This window comes from Podarcis tiliguerta, assembly GCF_965153285.1.
Source record: "Podarcis tiliguerta genome assembly, chromosome: 2".
Lineage (NCBI taxonomy): Eukaryota > Metazoa > Chordata > Lepidosauria > Squamata > Lacertidae > Podarcis > Podarcis tiliguerta.
This window is the reverse complement of record NC_139535.1, coordinates 18,086,732-18,111,632: the sequence shown is the minus strand read 5'-3', so window position 1 is coordinate 18,111,632 and position 24,901 is coordinate 18,086,732. Positions and strand designations below refer to the sequence as shown.

Sequence of the window (24,901 nt, the reverse complement as noted above, 5' to 3'; positions counted from 1 at the left end):
AAACGAGTAAAAAGGAAAGAACACTGTATAGAATATAATCTTAGGAAGATACTAGAATCCTGTTAAGAAGTGGATGGAGAGTAGGAGCCAGGTGGGGGAAAGGACATTTTAGAAGAAAACTGGCAATTGTATCCTATGTATTATTTCCCTGATGATAATCCTCCAATTCAAGTGTTGGACAAAAGTTCCTTTGGAAGACGGAGAAAGGTTTCCTATTTCATGATACCTGGCTTTACTTATTCTATAGTGGCTATAATTATGGAGATGAACTTCCAACAGAAAAGCATTTTTTTAAAAAATCACACTGTGTGGGTTTTCTGGTGCCTGGTCAAATGTGAGTTCCGATTGAACCTTCTCCCACATTTGAGGCACATGAAAGGTTTCTCCCCTGTGTGAATCCGCTGGTGCTTCTTAAGGCATGAGCTCTGACTGAAACATTTCCCACATTCGGGGCACTTGTAGGGCTTCTCTCCCGTGTGAATCCTCTGGTGCTGGATCAAATCTGAGATCCCACGGTAGCTCTTCCCGCACTCGGAACACAGGTAAGGTTTTTCGCCGGTGTGGATTCTCTTATGCACGACGAGGTGGGAGCTCTGAGTAAAGCACTCCCCGCATTCTCGGCAAATGTAAGGTTTCTCTGCTGTGTGTATTCTTAGGTGTCTGATGAGATGGGAGCTGACCAGAAAGCCTTTCAAGCAGACAGGACAGCCAAAAGGCTTCTCTCCTGTGTGGATTCTCTGATGAGCGACAAGATTGGAGCTCACGCTGAAGCTCTTCCCGCAGTCAGGGCACACATACGGCTTCTCTCCAGTGTGGATTCTCTGATGTGCAATAAGGGTTGAGCTTTGGGAGAAACTCTTCCCGCACTCGGGGCATGTGTAAGGTTTCTCTCCTGCATGGATCCGCTGATGCTTAACCAGGGCTGAGCTGTCGCTGAAGCGTTTCAAGCACTCCCGGCAGACGTAAGGTTTCTCCCCAGTGTGGGTTCTCCGGTGTCTGATAAGGGGAGAGCACCGTTTGAAGATTTTCCCGCAATCGGGGCACTTGTAGATTTTTCCTACCTTCGCGACTGCGGCTTTGCCAGGTTGTACGCCTGCTCCTTCTACCGGCACAGCTTTGCTCCTTCTCTTCTTTGGGACATAGACTTTCTGGCTCTCAGGAACAGGCTCGCTATAACATGGCTCATCATCCCCGGGAATCTGGAAAACGTTTATTTCATATTCCTCAAGAAGGGCCTCACCCTCTTCTGTCTGCTCATAACCTTCTGCCCGTTCATAACCTTCGTAACATTCTGCCTGTTCATAACCTTCTGCCTGTTCATAAGCTTCATAACATTCTGCCTGCTCATAATTTTCTGTCTGTTCGTAACCTTCATAACATTCTGCCTGCTCATAACCTTCTGGATCTTCAAAACCTTCTGTCTGCTCATAACCTTCTGGATCTTCATAATCTTCCGTCTCTTCATAAGCTTCTCTCTCTTCATAACCTTCTTCTGGAAGAATCTCCTCTTTTACGAAATAGTCATCATCCACTTCCTCCACGTGGATCGCCTCTTTCACCCAATACTCCTCTTCCTCCTGCGACTCCTCCTCCTCCTCTTTCACCCAGTTATTTTCCTCCTGGGGAATCTCTTCTTTCACTAGATTACCATTCTCTGCTTTCTTCCGGGGGACGGTGACTTCTTTCACCAGCTTTCCTCCCTCCTCCTCCTCCTCTTCTTCCTCCTGGGAGATCTCCTCCTTTTTCAGCTGCGGCTTCTCCTCGCTCATCATTGCTAAACTGCCGGAACAAAGAGATATGCATCAGTTTGGAACATCAGCAAAAAGAAGTTATGAAATCAGCGGCACATCTGGAGGATAAGCAAGGCAGGTTGTTTGCAAGGAGGTGCTGCTCAGATTAAATAAGAGGAGCCAGTGAGGAGCCAGTGAGCCATTCACGGAGCAATGGATCCAAACTACAAGAAAGAAGATTCCACCTAAACATTAGGAAGAACTTCCTGACAGTAAGAGCTGTTCGACAGTGGAATTTGCTGCCAAGGAGTGTGGTGGAGTCTCCTTCTTTGGAGGTCTTTAAGCAGAGGCTTGACAACCATATGCCAGGAGTGCTCTGATGGTGGTTCCTGCTTGGCAGGGGGTTGGACTCGATGGCCCTTGTGGTCTCTTCCAACTCTATGATTCTATGACTATTCAGTGGTCTCGCATGAAGCTTTATTTTACGAGTGAAGTGTATCTGAAAAGCTACCTTGCAGTCTAGCGAGGTGGCTTTCTCTGTGGCAGCTGCTAAACTGAGGAACTCCCTTCATAATCTGATGCGTCTAACCTTTCTGGTGCACTGTATAGCTTTGGCTGTATGCTGAACATACAGCTCTCTATCTCGGCTGCTGACAGGTAAGGCATTTTGGTTTTGGGACTCACTTATTTTGCTGACTCTATGCTGTCCTGTTATGGCTGGAACAATTTTACTTGTTTCTGTAATGACTGTGTACTATGCCCTTGTTAAAAAAAAAGAAACAAAAAAGGTAAAGGACCCCTGGACGGTTAAGTCCAGTCAAAGGCGACTCTGGGGTTGCACGCTCATCTCGCTTTCAGGCTGAGGGAGCCAGCGTTTGTCTACAGACAGCTTTCCAGGTCATGCAGCCAGCATGACTAAACCGCTTCTGGCGTAACAGGATACCGTGACGGAAGCCGGAGCGCGTGGAAATGCTGTTTACCTTCCCACCAAAGTGATACCTATTTATCTACTAGCACTGGCATGCTTTTGAACTAGGTTGGCAGGAGCTGGGACTGAGCAACGGGACCTCACCCTGTCGCGCAGATTCAAACTACTGACCTTCTGATCGGCAAGCCCAAGAGGTTCAGTGGTTTAGACCACAGTGCCACCCACATCCCATGTAACCCGCATCAGGACTTTATGGTGATAGGTAAGAAATGTTAACCTAATAAACAAATCTCGACTTTCATTTAGCCTTCCCTGCAAAACAACCAATAATTTTTAGCATTAGCACAGAACTTCAGAGGGTTCGAGGCCTTTCACATCCATTATCTCCATCATCTGTACCACAGCCCTGTAAAGTAGGCCAGAAGTATTATTACCTTTACGTTGCAACTGGAGAAGACAGATAACGATTTTCTGAAAGTCACTTAGTAAGCTTGTAACCGGGGGCTTTCTGAGTCACATCTTATACTCTTAACCACTTTGTAACACCACCCTTAGCAGCTGCAAAAAAAGAAAAAGATGTGTTAGAGAAACTAGAATGGAGATGATAACACTGTTTAATGGGCAATGGGTTGTGTTTCTTTTCTTTTGTTTTTTTAAAAAATATCAATTTAAAGTTTATTAGCATAAACACATACAGAATACAATGAAAATAATGGATATGGCAAATAAAAATAGATGTAAAAGTAGAAAAATAAAACACAGATACAGATGAGGGGTAAAAAACCCCCCAAGAAACTACCAAAAATGCAGTGCCACATTCAATTGTTGCATATGAGAAGAAAAAGGTGGGTCAATTCAGTTCTCAGTAAAACCTCTCCACAGAACAGGGGATTTAGTGGGCTGTTCAGTTGAATTTCTGAATACAAGTTTGACCAGTGTTTCCTCCCTTATGTCAGCGAGGAAAAGGAAAGCAGAATCACCATCTATAAGAGAACCTAGCAGAGATTTAATTCATTCTGCAGTCCTGCTAACTTTGTGGCTACAGCATCCAGCCTACTTTCTGTATATTATAATTATTTCTATTGTATTGGTTGCATTTATAACCTGCTTTCCGTCCATGGAGCAAGGTGCCGTACGTGGCTCTCTCCCTCTCCCATGTTATCCTCAAAACAACCCTGACAAACTGGAACGTGTCCAGAGGAGGGCAACCAAAATGGTCAAAGGCCTGGAAACGATGCCTTATGAAGAATGGCTAAGGGAGCTGGGCATGTTTAGCCTGGAGAAGAGGAGGTTAAGGGGTGATATGATAGCCATGTTCAAATATATAAAAGGATGTCACACAGAGGAGGGAGAAAGGTTGTTTTCTGCTGCTCCAGAGAAGCGGACACGGAGCAATGGATCCAAACTACAAGAAAGAATATTCCACCTAAACATTAGGAAGAACTTCCTGACAGTAAGAGCTGTTTGACAGTGGAATTTGCTGCCAAGGAGTGTGGTGGAGTCTCCTTCTTTGGAGGTCTTTAAGCAGAGGCTTGACAACCATAGGTCAGGAGTGCTCTGATGGTGTTTCCTGCTTGGCAGGGGGTTGGACTCGTTGGCCCTTGTGGTCTCTTCCAACTCTATGCATCTATGATTCTAGGTAGGCTAGGGTGGGAAACAGTGATTAGCCCAAGGTCACACCACACACTTTGTGTAGCATCTTGCTGCTGAAAAGTTCTGGAGATCTCAGAGGTTTCCCACACTTTTGTGATATTTCAGTTGGTCATAATGAAGATGTTGCCCAATGGTGAATGTCACACAGAGTTACCGCTCTGGGTTACCGCATAGCTGTTAACAGCCGGCTGGAACTTCAGAGGTAAATTACACCCCCTGTTCTTTAGCTCCAGTTATTCAGCCCAGGGAAAAAGCTGAGGTACATAGGTTTGAAGGGCATATATTTATTTCAGAAAATGTATATACCACTTGATTTTTTTTGGGGGGGGGACCCATAACCTCCTAACAGTTTACAGTAAAAAGAATTAAACAATGAAATTATCAATACAAAACAGTAACGAACAACTGTTTAAAATATTTTAGAAATAATGAAAATTAACAATAAGCCAAAAACCAGATTAAAGCACACATCAACGTTCTATGTGTTAGGATAGGCTATGCGAAACAAAATTATTTTTAAGAGGCGCCAAACAAAAGAGTACAGTGAAGGCAGCTGCGTAATGTCAATAGGCAGGGAGTTCCGAAGTGTGGCTGCTGCTACACTACAAGACCAATTTCTTACAAATGCAGGAAGAGTATCGTGTGACACCTGTAACCAAGGTCAGTTCTGCAGATCGAAGTGGAATGCCTGCAGGATTGTGGGGGGCGGGTGGGGAGGCAGAATCAGGGAGACACTGAATGCTAGTATCAGAAGGTGCAGGCAGCCCCCATTTGGGTGGAGTGGTCACCTAGAAGAACCAGGCCTCTTGGGACTCATTGGGAGCAGGGAACCTTCAAAACCAGGCGAACCCAGTTGTAGCTGGGTCTGGCCGATCAGCCTACATAAGCTCCCAGCTGAAGACTATTAACAAAGGTAAAGGGACCCCTGACCGTTAGGTCCAGTCGTGGCCGACTCTGGGGTTCTGGCGCTCATCTCGCTTTATTGGCCGAGGGAGCCGGCGTACAGCTTCCGGGTCATGTGGCCAGCATGACTAAGCCGCTTCTGGCGAACCAGAGCAGCGCACGGAAACGCCGTTTACCTTCCTGCCGGAGCGGTACCTATTTATTTACTTGCACTTTGACGTGCTTTCGAACTGCTAGGTTGGCAGGAACAGGAGCTCACCCCGTCATGGGGATTTGAACCGCCGACCTTCTGATCAGCAAGCCCTGGGCTCTGTGGTTTAACCCACAGCGCCACCCGCGTCCCACAAGACGTACGCCACAGCCTTGTTCCTGCTTCCTACGCGGACTGACCTTATGCTCCTAAGCCTTTGCTTTTGCTAACTTGTCTATCTTTGGACTTGCTCTGCTGAGTTCCACCTTGGCTTTGTTTCATGACCTTGCTATTGGATCATGTCCCATGTTGTGACTGTCTCACAGTGCCTGGTCTTGGCTTCTCTTCAGCAACCCTGCATCTCTGGATTGCCTCAATATCTGACTGCTCTAACGACCCTCTGGAGTTTGACCAGCCCCAGTCCTGGAGTACAGCTTCCCCATCTCACCTGTGGCTTGGCGACCAAGCCAGGACCAAGCCAAGATGTAAAGTCACCCAGTGTGATCTCCACCCACTCTGTGCTAGCCCATCACTCCAACCACTACACTTTGGGAGGCGAGGAACTGGTGGCCCTTCAGGGGTTGTGGGGCAACAGCTGACATCAGCCCTGGTCATGCTGCCTAGGGCCGATGAGGGTCCAATGACATCTAGTAAGGGGAGAGAGGATGTGTGTTGGATATCAAGGGGCGGTTGGTTTCTCACCTGTGCTGTCCCACGTCCAGTCCAAGGAATCTTCAGAAGGGAGTTGGTGCAATGGGCATTATGCGGATGTTTATTTCCTTGTGCTGAACAGAATGAAAGATTATGAGTTATGGGGGTGTGGAGTGTGTGCATACAAACTCAGCAGTGCTTAGTTTATTTTTGGGTTGCTATTTTGTTCATGGTCTTAATGTTGTTTTGCAGATTGTAAATGCTATTTCACTAATCCTATAATGTCTGCTTTGATTGTGATGTTTAGCTTCTTTGTAGTTGTTGCTAAAATTGCAATTGTTTCACTGATGATTTGCTAATTATCCTATAGGATTGGCGCTCTATTTGTGATGCTCTGTTATGTGCTATCATGTTATTTATTGTTTGTAAGCCGCTTTGGGAGTCATTTGAATGAAAAGAGGCCTAGAAATGTAATAAATCAAATCAAATCTTGAAGGCCGCAGGTTCCCCTACGCCAAGGTAGGTTATGCTTCTTTTCAAATGAAGAGTCACCTTCAGAAGGTCATCCATCCGAATATTGCATATTGGGCCTGCAAGGACCCTGACTAGCGGTGCTGGTGGCAGCTGTGTTGTCTAAGACCTAGGAACGTGCTCATCCTAACAGTAGTATGATAAGAGACTGCTCAATATGTGTCCAATGAAGAAGCTGTGTAGCAGGATGAGACCCTTCTTCAAATCTAATCTCAGCCTTTATTATTTTTATTATTATTATTATTATTATTATTATTATTATTATTATTATTATTCAGGGAACCAGGTAGACAGCCTTCATGGTAGTGGTGCCTGCCCTCACATCAAATGTCAAGGAGATAAATAGCTACATAACGTTTAGAAGACATCTGAACACAGCCCTGTATAGGAAAGTTTCTAACGTGTGATTTTTTTATTATGTTTTTATATCTTTTGGAAGCCACCTAGAGTTGCTGGTGTAGCAGATGGGCGGGGTACAGATAATAAAAGTATTATTAAATTATTATTATTAACTTGTTGGCACATTTTTATGAAAAATTACATGAAAACATTGGCATTAACTATTGAGTAAACTTGCTTAGAATTGGGCTGCCTAGGGGCTTTAGGTAAGACACTACTTATCAGCCTCCCACCCAACGCAGTGAGGCTAAACAACTGTACTAGACTACCTTCCAGAATTGCTGAGTATAATCATGTCTATGAAATGTTTTGAATGCTAAAAAAAGAGAGAGCACTATATAAATGTTAAGCAGTTATTTAGAAGGCTTGGAGAATATATTATTCAGGAATATAGCCTTCATAAAAAGAACCCTGCTCGATCAGACCAAAGGCTTATCTAGTCTTAAATTGCATTATCACGGTGAACAACCAGGCGCCTCCTACTTGTGAGCTCCACCAACTGGTTTTCAGAGGCAATATATCAATAATGATAAATTGCCTAAATTGCCATACATTTGTCCGATCCTCTTTTAAAGGTGTCCAAACTGGGGGTGGGGTGGGGAGGTCATTTCTCCCTCTTTTGGTAGTGAATCCAATCGCTCGTGTCGGTAGGACGGATTCAATTGTTCAGGAATGTCATGTCATTCAGCTCCACGATGACCTCAGCAAAGACATCTCTTCCGAAATGACCATGTGTCAAAATCTCCTCCACAGAGTGGAAAAGTACCAGTTAGAGAGGTATGTGCTAAAGCTGTCCCCCTAATTTGCTATATTACCACCTGGGGGGGGGCTATTCAAGCAAGTGTGTATTGGATCCAGAGATATGTATACAGTATTGGATCCAGAGATTGTATCCAGGCATAATAATAAGTGCCCAGAGGCTTACCAGGTAGATCCTCAGAAAAACTGCTTGACAGGCTCACTTTCCCCCTCTCTGAGCTCCCTTCTCACTTACAGCAAGCAGGAATCCCAAACGCTTTTTACTTGGAAGTAGGATCTATCGGTTTTGATGGGCCTTGATTCCAAGTAAATTCCTTCAGAGAGGCAGTCCCCGGAGCTAACTGGAGAGCGCTTAATCATTCCTATTGTGGCCACATTTTTTTAAATAAAAACCCACAGTTGTTCTCTGCATAGGCTTAAAGGTCTCCTTCTCCACCTCCCCCCCCCCCGCCCCATTTTTAAGGGCTGAGCCTTGACCCAGAAAGCAAGTCCTTCTGCCTCGAAATCAAAACCCACTAGGTTCGTCGGGGTCTGAAAAGAGATGCGGAGGAATCGAGCTCAATAATCCCCGATGCAAATCAAGCCTGATCAGCCTGGCTGAACTCCAAAATTATCATTATTTTAAACCTCATCTACAGCCCCCGCTCCTCCCCGCACGCGATTTCCCTCCTCCTCCGCAGCGTTACTGCGATCCATGCATTGCAGGGGGGCTGGACTGGATGGCCTCTGGGGGATCCCCCTCCCGGGATTCTCAATTACTGCCTGCAACCTCCGGTGGCTCAGGGGTTAATAATGGCTGCAGCGTGCGTCGCCCCTTCCCCACCCCTCGGACCCCCCCCACCCCCCAAAAAACACCCCCTCCCCCAGGCCCAGATCTCCAGGGACGCGCGGCTGCAGCAACTTCGGAAGGCTGAAGCCGCCCGGCGAGCAAAAACGAATTACCTCCGCGGAGGAGAGCGAAAGATCCAGGGACGGAGCGCAGCCTCAGATCCTTTTGTTCTTGCTCCTTTCTCCCTCCTCCCCCCACTTCCCACCCCGGATCTGCTGGCCACGCACACCCACCCGCCTCCTCCGGCTAAGCCAGCCCCTTCCTGTGCCGTCGCCTTTCCAGGCCGGCCTGCAACGCTCTCCCGGCCCAGGGCTGGATGCTCGGCAAAGGCCGGCGGGGGGAAGATCGGGTCAGGATCCGGGCGGAGATGGCCACGGGCTGGGCAAGAGGGTCTTCTGGGTGGGGGGGACCCAAAGGCCACCCCCCTGCTAGATGAACCACCAGCCAGACGCCCAGGGTGGCTGGGACAACCCTATTATTATTATTATTATTATTATTATTATTATTATTATTATTATTATTATTATTAAATCAGTGCTTTTTTCTTAAAAAATGTTTAGGGGTACCCTCATTTTCTTACACATATTGAAATACTGCCCCTCAATGAAGCCAAACATAGATTCACAAAATGTTTAGGGGTATGCATCCCCCCGCGTCCCCCCAGAAAAGGCACTGATGATGATTAGGATCTGCAAATAGCTCCCTTTAAAAAAAGGGGGGGTAGAGGGGGGAACTGGGCAAATCCAGTCTGGTCTGCCTACTTGGATGTACACTTTTTATTAAAAGTTTTTCATAATGCCATAAGATATAGAAAACTATGTTTTCAAATGTTTTCAGATTTGAAAACTTGGGCACAATTAAGATACATAGGTTTTGATGGATGTAGTAATGGGATACTGAATGGTTTAGTTTCTATAAAATGTGCAGGGATGAATGTTATGCGAAAGGAACCATGGGACGGGAAGAAGGGAAGTCGTTGATATTTTAAGGTTGCTTAAATGAATATTCTAAAATGTGAAACAGAAAATTTAATAAAAATTAGAGAAAAAGAAAGAAAACGAACGTGAATAAAAAACAAAAATAAAGTAAGAAAGAAAAAAGGAGAGAGAAAGGAAAGAAAGGAAGGAAGGAAAAGAGACAATAAAGGTAAAAGGGACTTCCGATTTCCCATCTGCTGCTTACATAAAAAAAGAAAAAAAATATACTGAAGATGAATGTTATTATGGACTAAATGTCGTAAAATATTCGGTGAACCGCCCTGAGATATTACGATGAAGGGCAGTATATAAATTTAATTAATAGTAATAATTTTGAAAAATAATCATGGCTGCTTGCCACGGTGTCTGTGCCCTGCCCTCCGCAGTTAAGAGGCAGCAGTACTTCTAAATACAAGTTGCTGGAGGCCACAGGAGGAGCAAGGGCTTTTATGCTCACATTCTGCTCCTTGGTTTCCCACAGGCAACAAACTGTTCCCCCACTTTGAGAACATGGGGGGTTGGGCTAGATGACCCTCGTAGTCCCTTCCAAGTCTTAAGATTCAGTGAGAGCGCTGGACTTGATGGGCCATCAGTCTGACCCAACAGGCTCCTCTTCTTACATATGGGACTGGTTTTGGTTTTTTTTATTGTCTGTGTATGGGGTTTTTTTTACATGTGGAATTGTCTTGACATATTGTGAAATTGCTTGGAAATATTTTATGGGAAGCCATTCAGTTTTGTTTTTTTAAGTTCACGATGGACCCAGTTACACCAAATAAAGGTCTTCGCACAGCTGCCCCCTGCCTCCACTGGATCAGCAACTTTACTTGGCATTCCACACCCCTTTCTTCAGTTTGCAAACTTTGTCCCTAAATCAAGACGTTATTTTACCGCCCATGTGAATTTTGGGCTAATGGGCCAATGTGGCTGTTTATAATTTTTCTGAGGTCAGTTAATACCCATGTACGATTGCCAGCTGGCTGTGTACCATCTGATACGGAAGGGGGGGGCATGTCTTCTTCACCTCCTTCTTCGCTACAATATATCCATTTATTTCCAATTGTCAATGTCAAAAGGGACTAAAATCTATAAAATTCATAGAAAATCAACGTGCCAATTTGCTCAATTTCTCTAGGACTCCATGACACCTCCCCTGTCCTCCATAATCCCTCAAGCAAGGTGTCAAGACCCTAATCCTGTCAAATCACTCTGCCAAGCCTTTCCTCCGGGCAAGGCCAGGTGGCAGACCATGCATACATGGACCATTGTCTTCTCATCAGGTACTCAGGATGTGCTTATCTGCGCATATCTCCAGCTCTGCATATTCCCCCCTCCCTCCTCCATATGTTAATCCTGTGTAACCCAACCTCTTCTTAATATATTCATGATGTAATCTGTGTAACCCAACCTCTTCTTAATGTATTAATGATGTAACTGGGATGTATTTTGCACTGTATTCTGGGACATGGAGGGAAGTTTCAAAAGTTCATGTCACCCCTTTCTCGCTGTTCAATCTCGCCTTGAACCTGTTGCGCAATAAACTTGGATCTTCTGCAGTTTGCTCCTGTCTCCGGCTGAGCTCATTTTCCTCCGCAGGGACCTACGGACTTAGTCCGATGAGCTGGGTGGCAGAGCAGCCTCGCACCCAGATTTTACCGTAACACATCAATACATGCCAACTGCATTTCCCCTACACTTAACTATGTAGAGGCGAAGGAGGTAATGTCCTGGAAACTGCTGCTACTTAGGGGTCTATAACTCACACATTATTTTTTACCTTTAACGTTTTGTTACAACTGTTCTTTTATAGTACAGAGCAACGGGCAGAAGGGATCATGAGAGAAGGAATGACTGGCTTCACCATTTTTTTACATAGCACACAGATATATTTGTGATACGTCGCCACGTTGAATACTACGAAGCCATTACCGCGATGTGGACTTCAAACAGTTTTTTGACGGTGTATCCATACATTTCCCAGTCCTAATGTGCGTGTATGTGCTATGCATAAACCATTATGCGGGGGAAACCTTGAAGCCACCCAATGCCTCTACATGGTTTCGTGGGAGCCAATTGAAACTAAATCCTTCGAAGACAGAGGTCCTGTGGCTGGGTCAGGATGGCATGGGAATGAGGGACCAACTCCCTTCTCTTGCGGGGGCCCAATTAGTACCATTGCCTTCCGTTAAGAGTTTGGGTGTAATCCTTGACGCCTCCCTTTCCATGGAGGCGCAAGTTACAGCGACAGCCAAGGCGACATTTTTCCACCTTCGCTGCATCAGGCAGTTGGTCCCTTACCTTTCCTGCCCCGACCTGGCCACAGTGATCCATGCGACGGTCATCTCCAACACTGGCTCCGGCCTGGTGGAACGCTCTGCCTCATGAGACCAGGGCCCTGCAGGATCTGATTTCTTTCCGCAGGGCCTGTAAGTTGTTCCACCTGGCCTTTGGCTTGGAGCCAATTTGATTCCCTCCCTCTCTTTCTTTTTTCTTTTCCTTCTCCGATGAGGCTACATTTTAATATTTTAATGTTTCAATATTTTAATGTTGTATTTTAATATTGTTTTTAAGTTGTAATCATTCAACCTGTTTTTATTATTGCTTGTAAGCCGCTCTGAGCCCGGCCTTGGCTGGGGAGGGTGGGGTATAAATAATAATAATAATAATAATAATAATTACAGTGGTACTTCTGGTTACATAAATAATTCGTTTTGGAGGTCCGTTCTTAACTTGAAACGGTTCTTAACCTGAAGCACCACTTTAGCCTATGGGGCCTCCCGCTGCTGCCGTGCCACTGGAGCACGATTTCTGTTTTCATCCTGAAGCAAAGTTCTTAACCTGAGGTAATATTTATGGGTTAGCAGAGTCTGTAACCTGAAGCGTATGTAACCCGAAGCGTATGTAACCTGAAGTACCACTGTACATAGCTTCATATTTATTTCAGACCTCATGATATATTGGAATATCATGTTGAAAACAGATATCGACCAGCCCTAAAGAAGAGCCTGCTGAAATAGACCAATGGTCAATGGCGCATCTAGTCCAGCAGCCTGTTTTCACTGGGGCCAACCAGATGCTAATGGGAAGCCAGTCCCTCCAGTCTAGGAGGCAATTTGCCTCAGAATACCACTTCCTGGATATCAAGAGCAAATGAAGGCTGCTGTGCTGAAATCCTGCTTTCGGGCTTCCCACAGGCAACTGGTTGGAGAGCCAGTGATGCTGGATGCTGGCCTAGATGGGCCTTTGCGCTCTTCTGCTAGCCAGTGTGGCATAATAGTTAAAGAGTGTTGGACTAGGACGTGGGAGAACAGGGTTTGAATCCCCACTCAGCCATGAAGGGTAACCTTGGGTCAGTAACCATCCCTTAGCCCAGGCTGCCTCAGCCTACAACTCCCATGATCCCTAGCTAGCAGGACCAGTGTTCAGGGATGATGGGAATTGTAGTCTCAAAACATCTGGAGGGCCGAGGAAGCCTGTCTTAGCCTAACCCTACCTCACAAGGCTGTTGTGAGGATGAAATGAGAAATGTATATCCCCTTGAGATCCTTGGAAGATAAATGTGGTACAGTGGTACCTTGGTTCTTGAACGTAATCCGTTCTGGAAGTCCGTTTGACTTCCAAAATGTTCGAAAACCAAGGCAAGGCTTCGGATTGGCGCAGGCGCCCCGGAAACAATAGCCGACAGCCACATCGGATGTTTGGATTCCGAAAAACATTTGAAAACCGGAACGCTTACTTCCGGGTTTTCAGCATTTGGGAGCCAAAATGTACCAAGGCATTTGAGTACAAAGGTTCCACTGTATATAAATCTAATAAATTATTATTAGTAGTGTATTCACAACTTCCTAATTCATTTTATCTTGAGCTTCTGAGCGCGAGACTGCCTTTTGTGTTGCTACAGAACTATGCCAGCAGCATTGGAAGGAACTGAAATGCGTAGTAATAAACTGGGCTCCATGCAATATACAGTTTGTCCTTCGGGAATCTGGTTTCTCCAGAGGACAGAAGGGAAAGGAAGTCTCACTTGCTCCAGCGTTGGATGTCCCAGAAAACAAACACGCCCTCAATTAATTCAGCTCCGTACAAAGATATTTTATTAGCACAAAGCATTTTGCCAGAGCGTATCAGACTGTAAGAAGAGGTTGGGGGAGAAAGTGAGAAGAGGGACAAAACCTCATGTTGGTAGCAGAAATCTCCATCCTTCTCCATCTATATTGTCCATTGCCATCCATCACTTGCGTAAGATGAAGGTTGCATCATCTTAAATGTCTCCAGTTACAATGACATCATCTCTGTGTGTCTCTTGACCGATGCTCAAGTACCTGTTGGGGGCTTACGGAAGAGTAAAGGATTGTTTCAGAAAGCAGAGACCTAGGTGCAACAGGAATGCACCAGACCATTCAGTAAGACATTGTATGTTTTTTTGGGTGGAGTGGCTGTGTGGTTTCTTTGAATCATTGTAGCCAACATGAGGCCCTCCAGATGTTTCAGATTATAGCTCCCATTCCCAGCTAACATAGCCAATAATAAGGGGTTATGGGAGTTGAAGTACAAAATGTCTGCAAGGCTCTGTGTTGAGTACCCTTAATTGGAACATCACCCCCCCCTTTTTTTTAGTAACAGCATTTGCTCTGACAACGGGTGTAAAAGGTAAGATCAGTTGAGGAACAGGGGAAGAAACTGTGAATGTTGGGCTTAAAAAAGAAATGGAGAGGATTCATGTGATTTCACACATGCAAAACACTGCCTTCTCAAATAAGAACTTCCTCCCTGCAGCCTCAGCTACTGAACTGCAACTTGAAGATCCACTACCCTTAAACCCAAGGTGTTTGGATACTGACAAATGACCCTTTGCAACAAGAGCAAATATCTGCAAAACACAACTTTAGGTGGAGTGGATATGTATATGCCAAACAGAATTTCCAGATAGCTGTATATGTTCGTGCTAATTTTAAGTGCATACAGTGGTACCTCTGGTTACGTACTTAATTCATTCCGGAGGTCCGTTCTTAACCTGTTCTTAACCTGAAGCACCACTTTAGCTAATGGGGCCTCCCGCTGCTGCCATGCCGCCGGAGCACAATTTCCGTTCTCATCCTGAAGCAAAGTTCTTAACCCGAGGTACTATTTCTGGGTTAGCGGAGTCTGTAACCTGAAGCGTATGTAACCTGAAGTGTATGTAACCCGAGGCACCACTGTACTAAGTTTGAGTGCCTCACACTGACAATTGGACTATGAGTTCTACTCCCATCGCCTGGCCTTATAAAACATGGTTTGAGCTCAGACCAAACCTCTAAGCCTTCAGAGTCAAGTCTTTATAGGACTTCACTCCTTTGTAAGTTTTCTATGTCCCAGTTGAACACCCATGATGCAGACCTCTTGTGGGTGTGCTATTTCAGAATGAATGTGGGGGAAATCACATGTCTGAATTGCCCTGCACATTGGGGGAAAAAACCCTTGCACATTAATTGTTTAGCACATAAGGACAGGGCAATGCCTCTCTTCCTAGCTGCCCACGAGTAAGATTTTTTTTTTTTTAAGTTGTGCACTCAGTCACACAAATTTCCCACCCTTCATCTGAAGTGGTACAATTGTGTAAGGCCATAGGTAAAGGTAAAGGGACCTCTGACCATTAGGTCCAGTCGTGGCCGACTCTGGGGTTGCGGCGCTCATCTCGCTTTATTGGCCGAGGGAGCTGGCGTACAGCTTCCGGGTCATGTGGCCAGCATGACTAAGCCGCTTCTGGCGAACCAGAGCAGCACACGGAAACGCCATTTACCTTCCCCCCGGAGCGGTACCTATTGATCTACTTGCACTTTAACGTGCTTTCAAACTGCTAGGGTGACAGGAGCAGGGACCGAGCAACGGGAGCTCACCCTAGCGTGGGGATTCGAACCGCCGACCTTCTGAAGTGGAACAATTGTGTACAGTCATACCTTGAGGTTATTTTCCTGCAGAAATTACCTGGCTTTTACTCTTTAAGAAAATGTGGGTCACTAACTCGAGGTTTTTCTACTGCCAGTGCTTGCATATGTATTATGCTTTTTCTTCTGTGTGGATTCTTTGATGTTTAAGGAGAGCGGTTGAATTACAGAAGCTCTTCCCACACTCTAAGCACTTGCATTTCCCCTCTCCCATATGGGTTTTCTCATGGGCAGTAATGTTCGATCGCTGACTGAACCTTTTCCCGCAGTCTAGGCACTCGTACGGCTTCTCCCCTGTGTGTGTCCTCTCGTGTATTATAAAGCTTTCTCTCCAATTGAAGCTTTTCCCACAGTCTGAACATTTGTATGGCTTTTCTCCTGTGTGGATCCTTGCATGCTCTTTCAGGAGGGAACGGTAGTTGAAGCTTTTCCCACAGATGGAGCAGGCAAATGGCTTCTCTCCCGTGTGGGTTCTCTGGTGTTCAATAAGGTGGGATCTCCGGCTGAAGTGCTTCCCGCATTCTGAGCATGTGTGGGGCTTCTCGCCTGTGTGGATTCTCTGGTGTCTAGTAAGGTGCGATCTCCGACTGAAACTCTGCCCACACTCCAGGCAGTTATATGGTTTCTCTCCTGTGTGGATCCTCTCGTGGACCAAATGAGCGGAGGCGTGGTTGAAGACTTTCCCACAATATGAGCATCTGTATGACTTTTTCCCTGCCTGGACATTCAAGTTTTTAAGAGGGTCGGTACTCTGGCTGCAGCTTTCCCCTGCGACTGTCTTTTTTCGAGGACTTGCCTCAAGCCCCTCGTGTAAAGTGCTCTCATTTAAACTTTCCGCCCCTTCAGAATGAAAGGCCTTTTTCGCTGTCTGTTCCAGGAGCCTTCCCTGGCGTTTCTCTGGGGCCTGTTGGCTTCCTGATATCTCTTCAGTTTCTAGAAACTGGAAGACTTTCCTTCCAGTGAGCAGCTGGTTTTCAGGCACCTCTCCCATCTCAGGAAATAGGAAGACACCCCCTTTAGCCCTTTCCAGTGACATCCTGCGGTACTCCACTTGCCCCGGCCTTTCCAGCCGGAGATTCTCCTCCTCACTTTCGCTCGCTTGGCCATTGCCTGCTGGAATAAAGAGACAACCACAGAGTGAATTTCTGGGGAGGCTGTGGCGATCACACAGGGCCCACGGACGTTTGACGGTCTATTGATCCCTGTGCCACCGCTGTGATTGCCTCTTCGCTGCCACCAACCCGTTTCTCCTCACGGGGACACACGGAGTCCAGACAGTTGTTAACATTAACAAATACAGTGGTACCTTGCAAGACGAATGCCTCGCAAGACGAAAAACTCGCAAGACGAAAGAGTTTTTTGTTTTTTGAGTTGCTTCGCAAGACGAAAACGTCTTGCGCCTTTTTCTTAAAACCGTCAATGCATTCCTATGGGAAACCGTCAATGCATTTCCTATGGGAAACCGTGCTTCGCAAGACGAAAAAATTCACAAGACGAAAAAACTCGCAGAACGAATTAATTTCGTCTTGCGAGGCACCACTGTAATCAAGTTTATTTTATAGGCATGAACAAGCTTATGGTTTCAGTTAATTTTTCTTGTCAGTTTCTTAATCTTAGTTACTTAGCTGTCCTATACGTTCCTAACAACTTCAAACTGATTATCCCAACTATCTACCTGACTCCACCTAACAATTCCTCTCACTCTCTCACAACACAACTTGACCAATCCACAGACTTATATCCTCCCTCTTCCTTCTCCAACTCCCCACTCTCAACTAACTTCCACACAACTCCGACTCTAACTCCTCCTATCAGTTTCTCTCTGGCCAATCACATCACACTCGTTTAACCCTTTCCTTATGACCCACCTAGGAGGCAAACACCACGGAGGGGTTGTAGTACTGTGGCACGGAAAAATTGTTTGCAAGCAGAAGGCCCCAAGTTTGATCCCCAACGATGCCAGATGAAAATGATCTGTGGGAGCACAGCTGGGGGGGCTAAGGGTGAGCCCCAGCCACACAAAAAAACCCCTTACCCAACAAGCTGGTTATCCTTTCATCGTCCTGCATGGCCACCACGTACAGCTGCATCTTCAAGGGGTCTACCTTAGAGAAATTAACAGCCACTTTTTCAAAGGGCCCCGGCACCTGAATCAAAAGGAGGGACATCAGGTCATAGCAATGGGTTTGGAGAGGCAAATGCCCCAGCTCCAAAATCAATTTCTGTTACCTTCCCCCACCCTCACCTGCCTGGTCCGGCTGACCGCCTTGTTGCGATCAGGAAATAGACTGGATTCCTACCCCAACCTATTTAGTTGTCCGGGAGAGGAGAGAAACATAACCCTCAAGTGGCCACTCATAAATTGAACCCTGCCATGCTGTCTGCCCTTCTACAGCTGCAGTCAATTCCATTAAGAAGAAGAAGAAGAGGAGGAGGAGTTTGGATTTGATATCCCGCTTTATCACAACCCAAAGGAGTCTCAAAGCGGCTAACATTCTCCTTTCCCTTCCTCCCCCACAACAAACTCTCTGTGAGGTGAGTGAGGCTGAGAGACTTCAAAGAAGTGTGACTGGCCCAAGGTCACCCAGCAGCTGCATGTGGAGGAGCGGAGACGCGAACCCGGTTCCCCAGGTTATGAAACTACCACTCTTAACCACTACACCACACATGGAGGAACCTACAGCACTCCTGATGTTGTTAATAGACTACAGATCCCTTCACCCCTGACCTTTGGCTATGCCAGCTGGGGCTGATGGGAGTTGGAGTCCAGCAATATCTGGAGGGCCACAGGGTGTAGCCTCCCCTCCAGAACTCTCACCTGCTGATCCCACCTCTCGTGGTCTTGCAGCTTCCAAGAGAAAATCTCTGCCAGGGTCACCGCCTGAGCACAGGTCTCCGGTCCGCGCTTCCTGACCCAGATCTGCATTTCCTGTGGCAATATGGCCAGGAACTGCTCCAAGACCAGCAGCTCCAGGATCTGCTCCTTCGTGCGTTTCTGGGGCTGCAGCCATCGGAAGCAAAGGTCCTGGAGCTGGCTGCAAACTTCTTGGGGTCCCTCGGCCTCCAGGTAGCAGAACTGCCTGAACCGCCGGCGCCATAACTCCAAACTGGTGGCGTCCTCGTCTGCCACTTGCCCAAGGGAGCCCAGGGCCTTATAGACTTGAGTGGCTTCTCCGCTGAGGTCTAGCAGATTCTGGGTCTTCCGTTCTTCTCGAGGCCACTGGATGGCATCGGCTATTCTCCTGAAGGAAGTCTGAAAAGATTTGGTGTGGTCCCATCGGGTAGGCACCAGCAGCTTCCTCCGGGACTTGGCTGTCTTCTGGAAATCCTGATGTTGGGTGTCCTGGGGCCGCTGGAGTTTTTTGTCAGTTGTCTGGCTGGCCTGTTGCAGACCTGCTTCATCAGGTACCTGCTGAGCCTCCTGCGCAGCCTCCTCACCTGGAGTCCTTTTAGTACCTAGTGGTGCGGTCTCATCTGGTATCTGCTTAGCATCTTGTGGACCTTCCTCAATTTGGACCTCCTCAGTGCTCCTATAAACCCGATAAACAGGAAAATGTCCTCCTCCTCCTTCTAATGTCTCCTCTGTTTGGGGTCCTGCTGTGTCCTGCTCTTCCATCGGGTTTCCCCTCCGCACTCCTGGAGCTGCAAACAAAACATGCTTTTCAATAACTGCACATGGTGCACACCAGGCCAAAATGGCCGCCAACCAGAATCTGGAGAGAAATGTGAACTCTACTCCCAAGATGTCAGCAAAGCCGCTGCCAAAATGGCAAGCCGAGTACAGTGGTACCTCGGGTTAAGTACTTAATTCGTTCCGGAGGTCCGTACTTAACCTGAAACTGTTCTTAACCTGAAGCACCACTTTAGCTAATGGGGCCTCCTGCTGCTGTCGCGCCGCCGGAGCACGATTTCTGTTCTCATCCTGAAGCAAAGTTCTTAACCTGAAGCACTATTTCTGGGTTAGCGGAGACTGTAACCTGAAGCGTATGTAACCTGAGGTACCACTGTACTAGGGAAGATGAGGTAACCTGACTGCACTCACATATAAAAGTACTGTGGATAGTTTTAGTCCTCTCAAAAAGGACATAATGTAGGAATATAGGAAGCTGCCCTATAATTAGTCAGACCGCTGCGCTATCTAGGTCAGCACTATCTACACAAAAATGGCTAACTTGTGGCACGCCAAAGGTTGTTAGGCTTCAACTCGAACCCCCCCTTGAACACTGGCCTTGCTTGCTGGGGGTGATGGGAGGTGGAGTCCAATAAGGTCTGGAGGACCACAAGTTAGCCGTTCCTGTCTACACGGTCTGGCAACAGCTCTCCAATATCTTCTTCCTTGGAGGTTTTGAGGATAAGTTTGGAAAAGCATCAACGGCAGGACACTCGGAGCAGGAGGCTGGACTAGGTAATCTGTTAGGCACCCTCCAGTTCCAATACAATTATCTGATGAGAAACGTTAATGGAGAGCACGGCAAATGGGGATATTAGCTAAATAGAATCAAGGAAAAAGGAACCAAAGATATTGCATGGGGGAAACAACCGGTGTGATGGGCAGATGGTGGCATGAAAGGAATGAGATGAGCAGAGAGAAGAAAACAAGGTACGTATGGTATGAGTACAAAATGCAGACAAAGGAAGCTCAAGAGTCCAGCACCCAAGTGCTCCAACAGGGCATCATCTGCCCTGAGCATGAAAAGCCTATTTCATTCCAGGGTTTATCTAGAAGAGGGTTCGCCAAACTTCGGTTGCCAGCTGCTTTTGGACTACAACTCCCATCATCCCTAGCTAGCAGGACCAGCGGTCAGGGATGATGGGAATTGTAGTCCAAATCCAACCTGAGACCCACGTTTGGGAAACCCCGATCTAAATCAAGGATGGGGGAATCTGTGGCCCTCCAAATGTGGTTGGATTCCAACTCCCACCAGCCTCAGCCAGCATGACCAATGGTCAGGGATGACAGAAGTTGTAGTCCCTACAATACCTGGATGGCCGCAGATTCCCCATCCCTGTTCTCAGGTCTACACTTCCATTCTAATTCAGGGTTTGGGCGGGTGGCGCTGTGGGTAAAAGCCTCAGCGCCTAGGGCTTGCCGATCGAAAGGTCGGTGGTTCAAATCCCCGTGGCGGGGTGCGCTCCCGTTGCTCGGTCCCAGCGCCTGCCAACCTAGCAGTTCGAAAGCACCCCCCGGGTGCAAGTAGATAAATAGGGACCGCTTACTAGCGGGAAGGTAAACAGTGTTTCCATGTGCTGCGCTGGCTCGCCAGATGCGGCTTTGTCACGCTGGCCATGTGACCCGGAAGTGTCTCCGGACAGCGCTGGCCCCCGGCCTCTTGAGTGAGATGGGCGCACAACCCTAGAGTCTGTCAAGACTGGCCTGTATGGGCAGGGGTACCTTTACCTTTATGCCTTCCTCAATAAACAGACAAATAAACAAATAAATAAAACAACATTCTTCCTTTTAGGACTTGTAACAGGAACACACTGCCTCGAACCCAGATGACAATGACATTTGGCTATATTATAGACACTCTCGCTTTGTTCCTAACGCCGCCGCATTTTGAGCTTCACTGGACCCAGATTAAAAATAGTACTGCCACTGGTTTTGAACTGCCAGTCAATAACAGAGAAGCCTTAGCTAAGCGCTAAAACCCACAGATTGTGCATCTAAAGACCCAGAGTCAACCTTTCATTAAAAGGATCTTGAGCACCAGGGTTTTGCAGCATCAGAGGTTTTGCAGCATTGGGTCCCTGGGCTGATTCGGATCAGGACAGCTCTGTAAAGGACTAAATTGGCTCAAAACCCTGCATTTCTACATCCTGACTGGGGAGAAGCCTGTAGCTCCTCAGTGTGGCAGAGCAGGCACTTTACACAGGAAAGATCCCAAGACTCAGATCCTGGAATCTGCAGCTTGAAGCACCTTAGGCAGCGGGTGATGGTTATGACCAGAGAGAGCTGCTAACTAGCCCAGTGTAGAAACCGCTAAACGGGATGGTCCAGTCGCCTTCTTTGGATGGACAGGGCGTTATGGATCAGCTAACCTGAATGAGAGCTATGCACCTGAGATTCCTTTCCTCCCCTCTGTTTATTACCTTGCTCTGGCCCGGATCTGGAGAGGGGATCCGGACAAGGGACGGTGTGGGGGATCAGCAACACAGGCTCTGATCTGGAGTGGGGCTTTGGGAAACCTTCCAGCGACCCTTTTGCAGTCTCTGATCTCCTTTTTCTTTGCCTCCAGATCTTCCCCTTCTTGCATGAGCCGACAGATCCCCAAATCCACCGTTCTGCACCCTTTGCAATCCGCAGCGGTTGTATTTATTGTTTATTTGTATGTTATTTCCCCCCCCCCCCAAAAAAGGTAATTTCTAGCCGGAAGAGAGAGTTGGGGAACGGGAAGGAAGTAGGACAGGAAGGTGGCCTTAGCTATTTCCTTCCTCCTTAATTTTTTGTTTTTTTCCTGGAGCCTTCTAGGAATCTGATCCCTGGTGGTTTTAACCCATAGATCATTTGCAGGGTCGAGAAGCCAGGAACGTGGATCGTGTCTCAATTTTGCAGGCAGCCGAGTTGGGACGTCCTCAGCCTCCAGGCCAGAGAGAGACGCGCTTAGGAGTGGCCCCTGCCTTGCTTTTGAGCGTCCAACCCCGTCATTGCATTGCATAGAAGGAAAATGCTGATTATATTATGGATGCTTTAGCTGAGATTTCTGCATTGCAGGGGGTTGGACTAGATGACCCTTGGAGCCATTCCAAATCTACGATTCTGTGAAGATGACGATTGGATCTGCGCTGATTTTATTAAATCCTCATGTTTGCAAACTGTTCACTCTAAATGCACCTCGCCTCTGACCATCACCAAAAAGCACAGAACTCAGCATGTCCTGGCGTTGCAGTACAAATTTTAAAAAACAAAACGGATCTGATATTTTGGGTTCTTGAAGCTTTTATATGGCTATAGTGTACAAACTATACTTTTATTCAAAGTACATTATCTTGTGGTAATGATGCCCATAACCTGTGTGAAAAGCAATATATTTTGTCTGCCTCAGACCTTCTGACATCCTTGTCATTCATCATCATCATCATTTTTAATTTGCATACCGCCTTTCTATCTTACAATACTCAAGGCGGTTTACAAGCTGAAGAAACAAAATGTGTACATCTTATAGCAATCTAATGCGATACAAAGATGTGATAATAAAACATAACTTTAAAATAGGCAACCTCCATCAAAAAAAGTAACATTCCACAATCATTAGAATAGTATAAAATAATAATATCAACATATAAAAGTTAAACAGAAATCCACTCAACAGTTACAATACTATCTAAACTATAATTAATAAAACAACGGCAAGCCACAGTACATAAAATACAATACACATTGAGAAGCAGAGGGTGGGGCAAGGCAGGTGGAAGGAGGCCTTGCCAGATGGAGTCTATCCCCTCACGGTTCTTCCTCCAGGCACAGTTTCCTTATGAGGAGGAATGGATAGCCAGATCGTCTTATGAAGGGGGGGGGGGGAGTGGTAGGCAAATCAGGTCTTCATATTGTTGTGTTACTGCCATCTTTGGCAGTGTGCGTTTTAATATGCTGTACACCTAGTGGCGTAGCGTGGGTTGTCAGCACCCGGGGCAAGGCAAGTAATTTGCGCCCCCCACCCACTGCACTGTCCCTCCCCCAGATAGTCCCTCGCTCTCTCTCCACACCGCACCACACGCCTGGCACCCTCCCCTCCACAGTGGGCGGCGACCCGGCGGCTCTGCTTGGATTCGCACAGCCAGCACTGCAGTGAAAGAGAGTGAGTGAGCTAGGTAGGGGCAGAGAGCTGCGAGTGCAAGCGCCCCCCCCAGATGTTGCGCATGGTGCGGCTGGCCCCCCCTGCACTCCCCACGCTACGCCACTGTGTACACCCCATCTAGATTCTGTGAATTCTGCAGTCCCTATATGCTATGCATAATCAATTTGCATCTACTTCCATAATTTACTCTGGGAGAGGCAAAGAGTCTTTCACAAGGCTTTGACATCTGGAAAGGAATCCCTGCTCTGGCCAACTTCCAGCTTCTAGGAACTTTGGAGAAAGGGTAGGATCCAGCAGCAAAACAATAGTTGCGCCTGGCTGTAGAAATCTTCTTCAGTCATTCCAAAATCACAGGATGGAAAAGGACAGTCGTGACCAGAGACTTCAGTGTGGTACATGGTCCACCCCACCCCCAATTTCATTCTCACAACAGCCTTGCAAAGTAGATTAGGCTGAGAGACAGTGAGTAGCTCAGGGTCGCTTCGTGATTTATGTGGGAAGCTGGGGATTTGAACCTTAATCTCCCTGGTCCTAGTCTGATACTCTTAACCATCGCACCACCATAAATGTCCCCTGCCACTCAATACAGTACAGTGGTACCTCATGTTAAGTACTTAATTCGTTCCGGAGGTCCGTTCTTAACCTGAAATTGTTCTTAATCTGAAGCACCACTTTAGCTAATGGGGCCTCCAGCTGCTACTGTTGCGCAATTTGCTCTCATCCTGAAGCAAAGTTCTTAACCCGAGGTACTATTTCTGGGTTAGTGGAGTCTGTAACCTGAAGCGTATGTAACCCGAGGTACCACTGTAGATTTCAATTAAAGATTCAAACCATAGATGTTTATGAAAGATAAGCACATTTACATAAAGCTTATTGACGAAGCATGGAGGGCAAAACTCATAGAAGCCAACTCGTAGGAGCTAAGGTCCCTTCAGTATCCCATGGAATATTTGAGGGGACCGTCCGCCCCTCCCAGTCGATGGGCATTGCCATTCAAATGGGTGTGTGTGTGTGCTGCATCATGTAATCGATTATGCAGGGTGGTGCTTACCTGCCCCCCCCCTATTTTATTTAAGTTGGTCCCCCTGGCAGAACTGGACTTTCTCTATGGTAGGACAACATACCAGACACGGTATGTTTGGAGTTCCTTGGTGTAAATTTGTTCATGTTCCAGAGCAGTATTTGAAAGATCCTCGCTGTTTGGAAACTGTTGCTCTTGGCAAAAATCAGTTACAATGTGGAAGAGCTGCTTCAGAGATTTGATGCAGCAGCCACATTCGTTTTATGCAGCAATCTCCGGAGTAAACCATTAAACCATGAAAGGCAGCTGTATTTCCCGAAACCAGGGAATTGCTGGACTCCAGGGTGGGGAAAAAAAGCAATGATTTTTAAAAATATATATTTAAAAATCAGATTTTTTTTTTTATTTAAATAAGATTTTTAAAATAAAATGCTTTTGGAGGAAAAATCTTTCTAAAGATAGTTTTCGATTTAAGTTACATTTCCAGTCCAAAGGCTATTCATCAGGAAATAAGGATTTGTTTTAAGTTTTTCATGTGTGCTAAAACTCAGTCTAATTTTTTTAAAAAACAACAACAAAGTTTAATCAAATCAGTAATTTTTGATATAAC

The 24,901-nt window shown here is 46.6% G+C and overlaps 2 protein-coding genes and 2 long non-coding RNA genes across 8 annotated transcripts in view; all 4 read right to left on the bottom strand.

Annotated features, from left to right (window-relative positions):
- Positions 1 to 8,796, bottom strand: LOC310670561 (uncharacterized protein). 3 transcript variants are annotated; one of them, XM_083426095.1, is made up of 4 exons: positions 8,687 to 8,796; positions 6,107 to 6,189; positions 3,093 to 3,216; positions 1 to 1,779 (listed from the first exon to the last, which is right to left on the bottom strand). In XM_083426095.1, exon 4 carries the CDS (start codon positions 1,770 to 1,772, stop codon positions 300 to 302), a length of 1,473 nt encoding a protein of 490 aa, XP_083282221.1. In that variant the 5' UTR covers positions 1,773 to 1,779; positions 3,093 to 3,216; positions 6,107 to 6,189; positions 8,687 to 8,796; the 3' UTR covers positions 1 to 299. The 3 variants fall into 3 exon arrangements, 2 of the variants coding, with proteins under 2 accessions (XP_083282221.1, XP_083282222.1); XM_083426096.1 differs by lacking the exon at positions 6,107 to 6,189 and having other exon boundaries at positions 7 to 1,779; positions 8,687 to 8,779; XR_014507587.1 differs by lacking the exons at positions 1 to 1,779; positions 3,093 to 3,216 and adding an exon at positions 4,855 to 4,999.
- The window catches only part of LOC310671132, a 119,462-nt gene that overhangs the window by 66,203 nt on the left and 28,358 nt on the right, over positions 1 to 24,901 (bottom strand). The gene's annotated exons all lie outside the window — the stretch shown is intronic.
- Positions 13,622 to 24,562, bottom strand: LOC310671141. Its single transcript, XR_014507823.1, has 2 exons — positions 24,048 to 24,562; positions 13,622 to 14,718 (listed from the first exon to the last, which is right to left on the bottom strand). It is a non-coding gene; the product is annotated as an uncharacterized lncRNA (long non-coding RNA).
- On the bottom strand, positions 15,558 to 22,030 carry LOC310670326 (uncharacterized protein). Of its 3 annotated transcripts, none has more exons than XM_083425507.1 (4): positions 21,565 to 22,030; positions 18,293 to 19,116; positions 17,510 to 17,621; positions 15,558 to 16,584 (listed from the first exon to the last, which is right to left on the bottom strand). In XM_083425507.1, the coding sequence occupies exons 2-4, from the start codon at positions 19,088 to 19,090 to the stop codon at positions 15,587 to 15,589; spliced, it is 1,908 nt and encodes a 635-aa protein (XP_083281633.1). In that variant the 5' UTR covers positions 19,091 to 19,116; positions 21,565 to 22,030; the 3' UTR covers positions 15,558 to 15,586. The 3 variants fall into 3 exon arrangements, with proteins under 3 accessions (XP_083281633.1, XP_083281632.1, XP_083281631.1); XM_083425506.1 differs by having other exon boundaries at positions 15,558 to 16,587; positions 18,293 to 20,531; positions 20,873 to 22,027; XM_083425505.1 differs by having other exon boundaries at positions 15,558 to 16,587; positions 21,565 to 22,026.

Bases quoted from the DNA above. Each gene is read 5' to 3' on its own strand.
- LOC310670561 (XM_083426095.1), bottom strand. From the start codon at position 1,772: ATGATGAGCGAGGAGAAGCCGCAGCTGAAAAAGGAGGAGATCTCCCAG.
- LOC310670326 (XM_083425506.1), bottom strand. From the start codon at position 19,090: ATGGAAGAGCAGGACACAGCAGGACCCCAAACAGAGGAGACATTAGAA. The intron at 17,622-18,292 runs GTGAGAGTTCTG...CTTTTGATTCAG, and splicing joins ACGAGAGGTGGGATCAGCAG to GTGCCGGGGCCCTTTGAAAA. The intron at 16,588-17,509 runs GTAAGGGGTTTT...TCTTTATTCCAG, and splicing joins AAGGATAACCAGCTTGTTGG to CAGGCAATGGCCAAGCGAGC.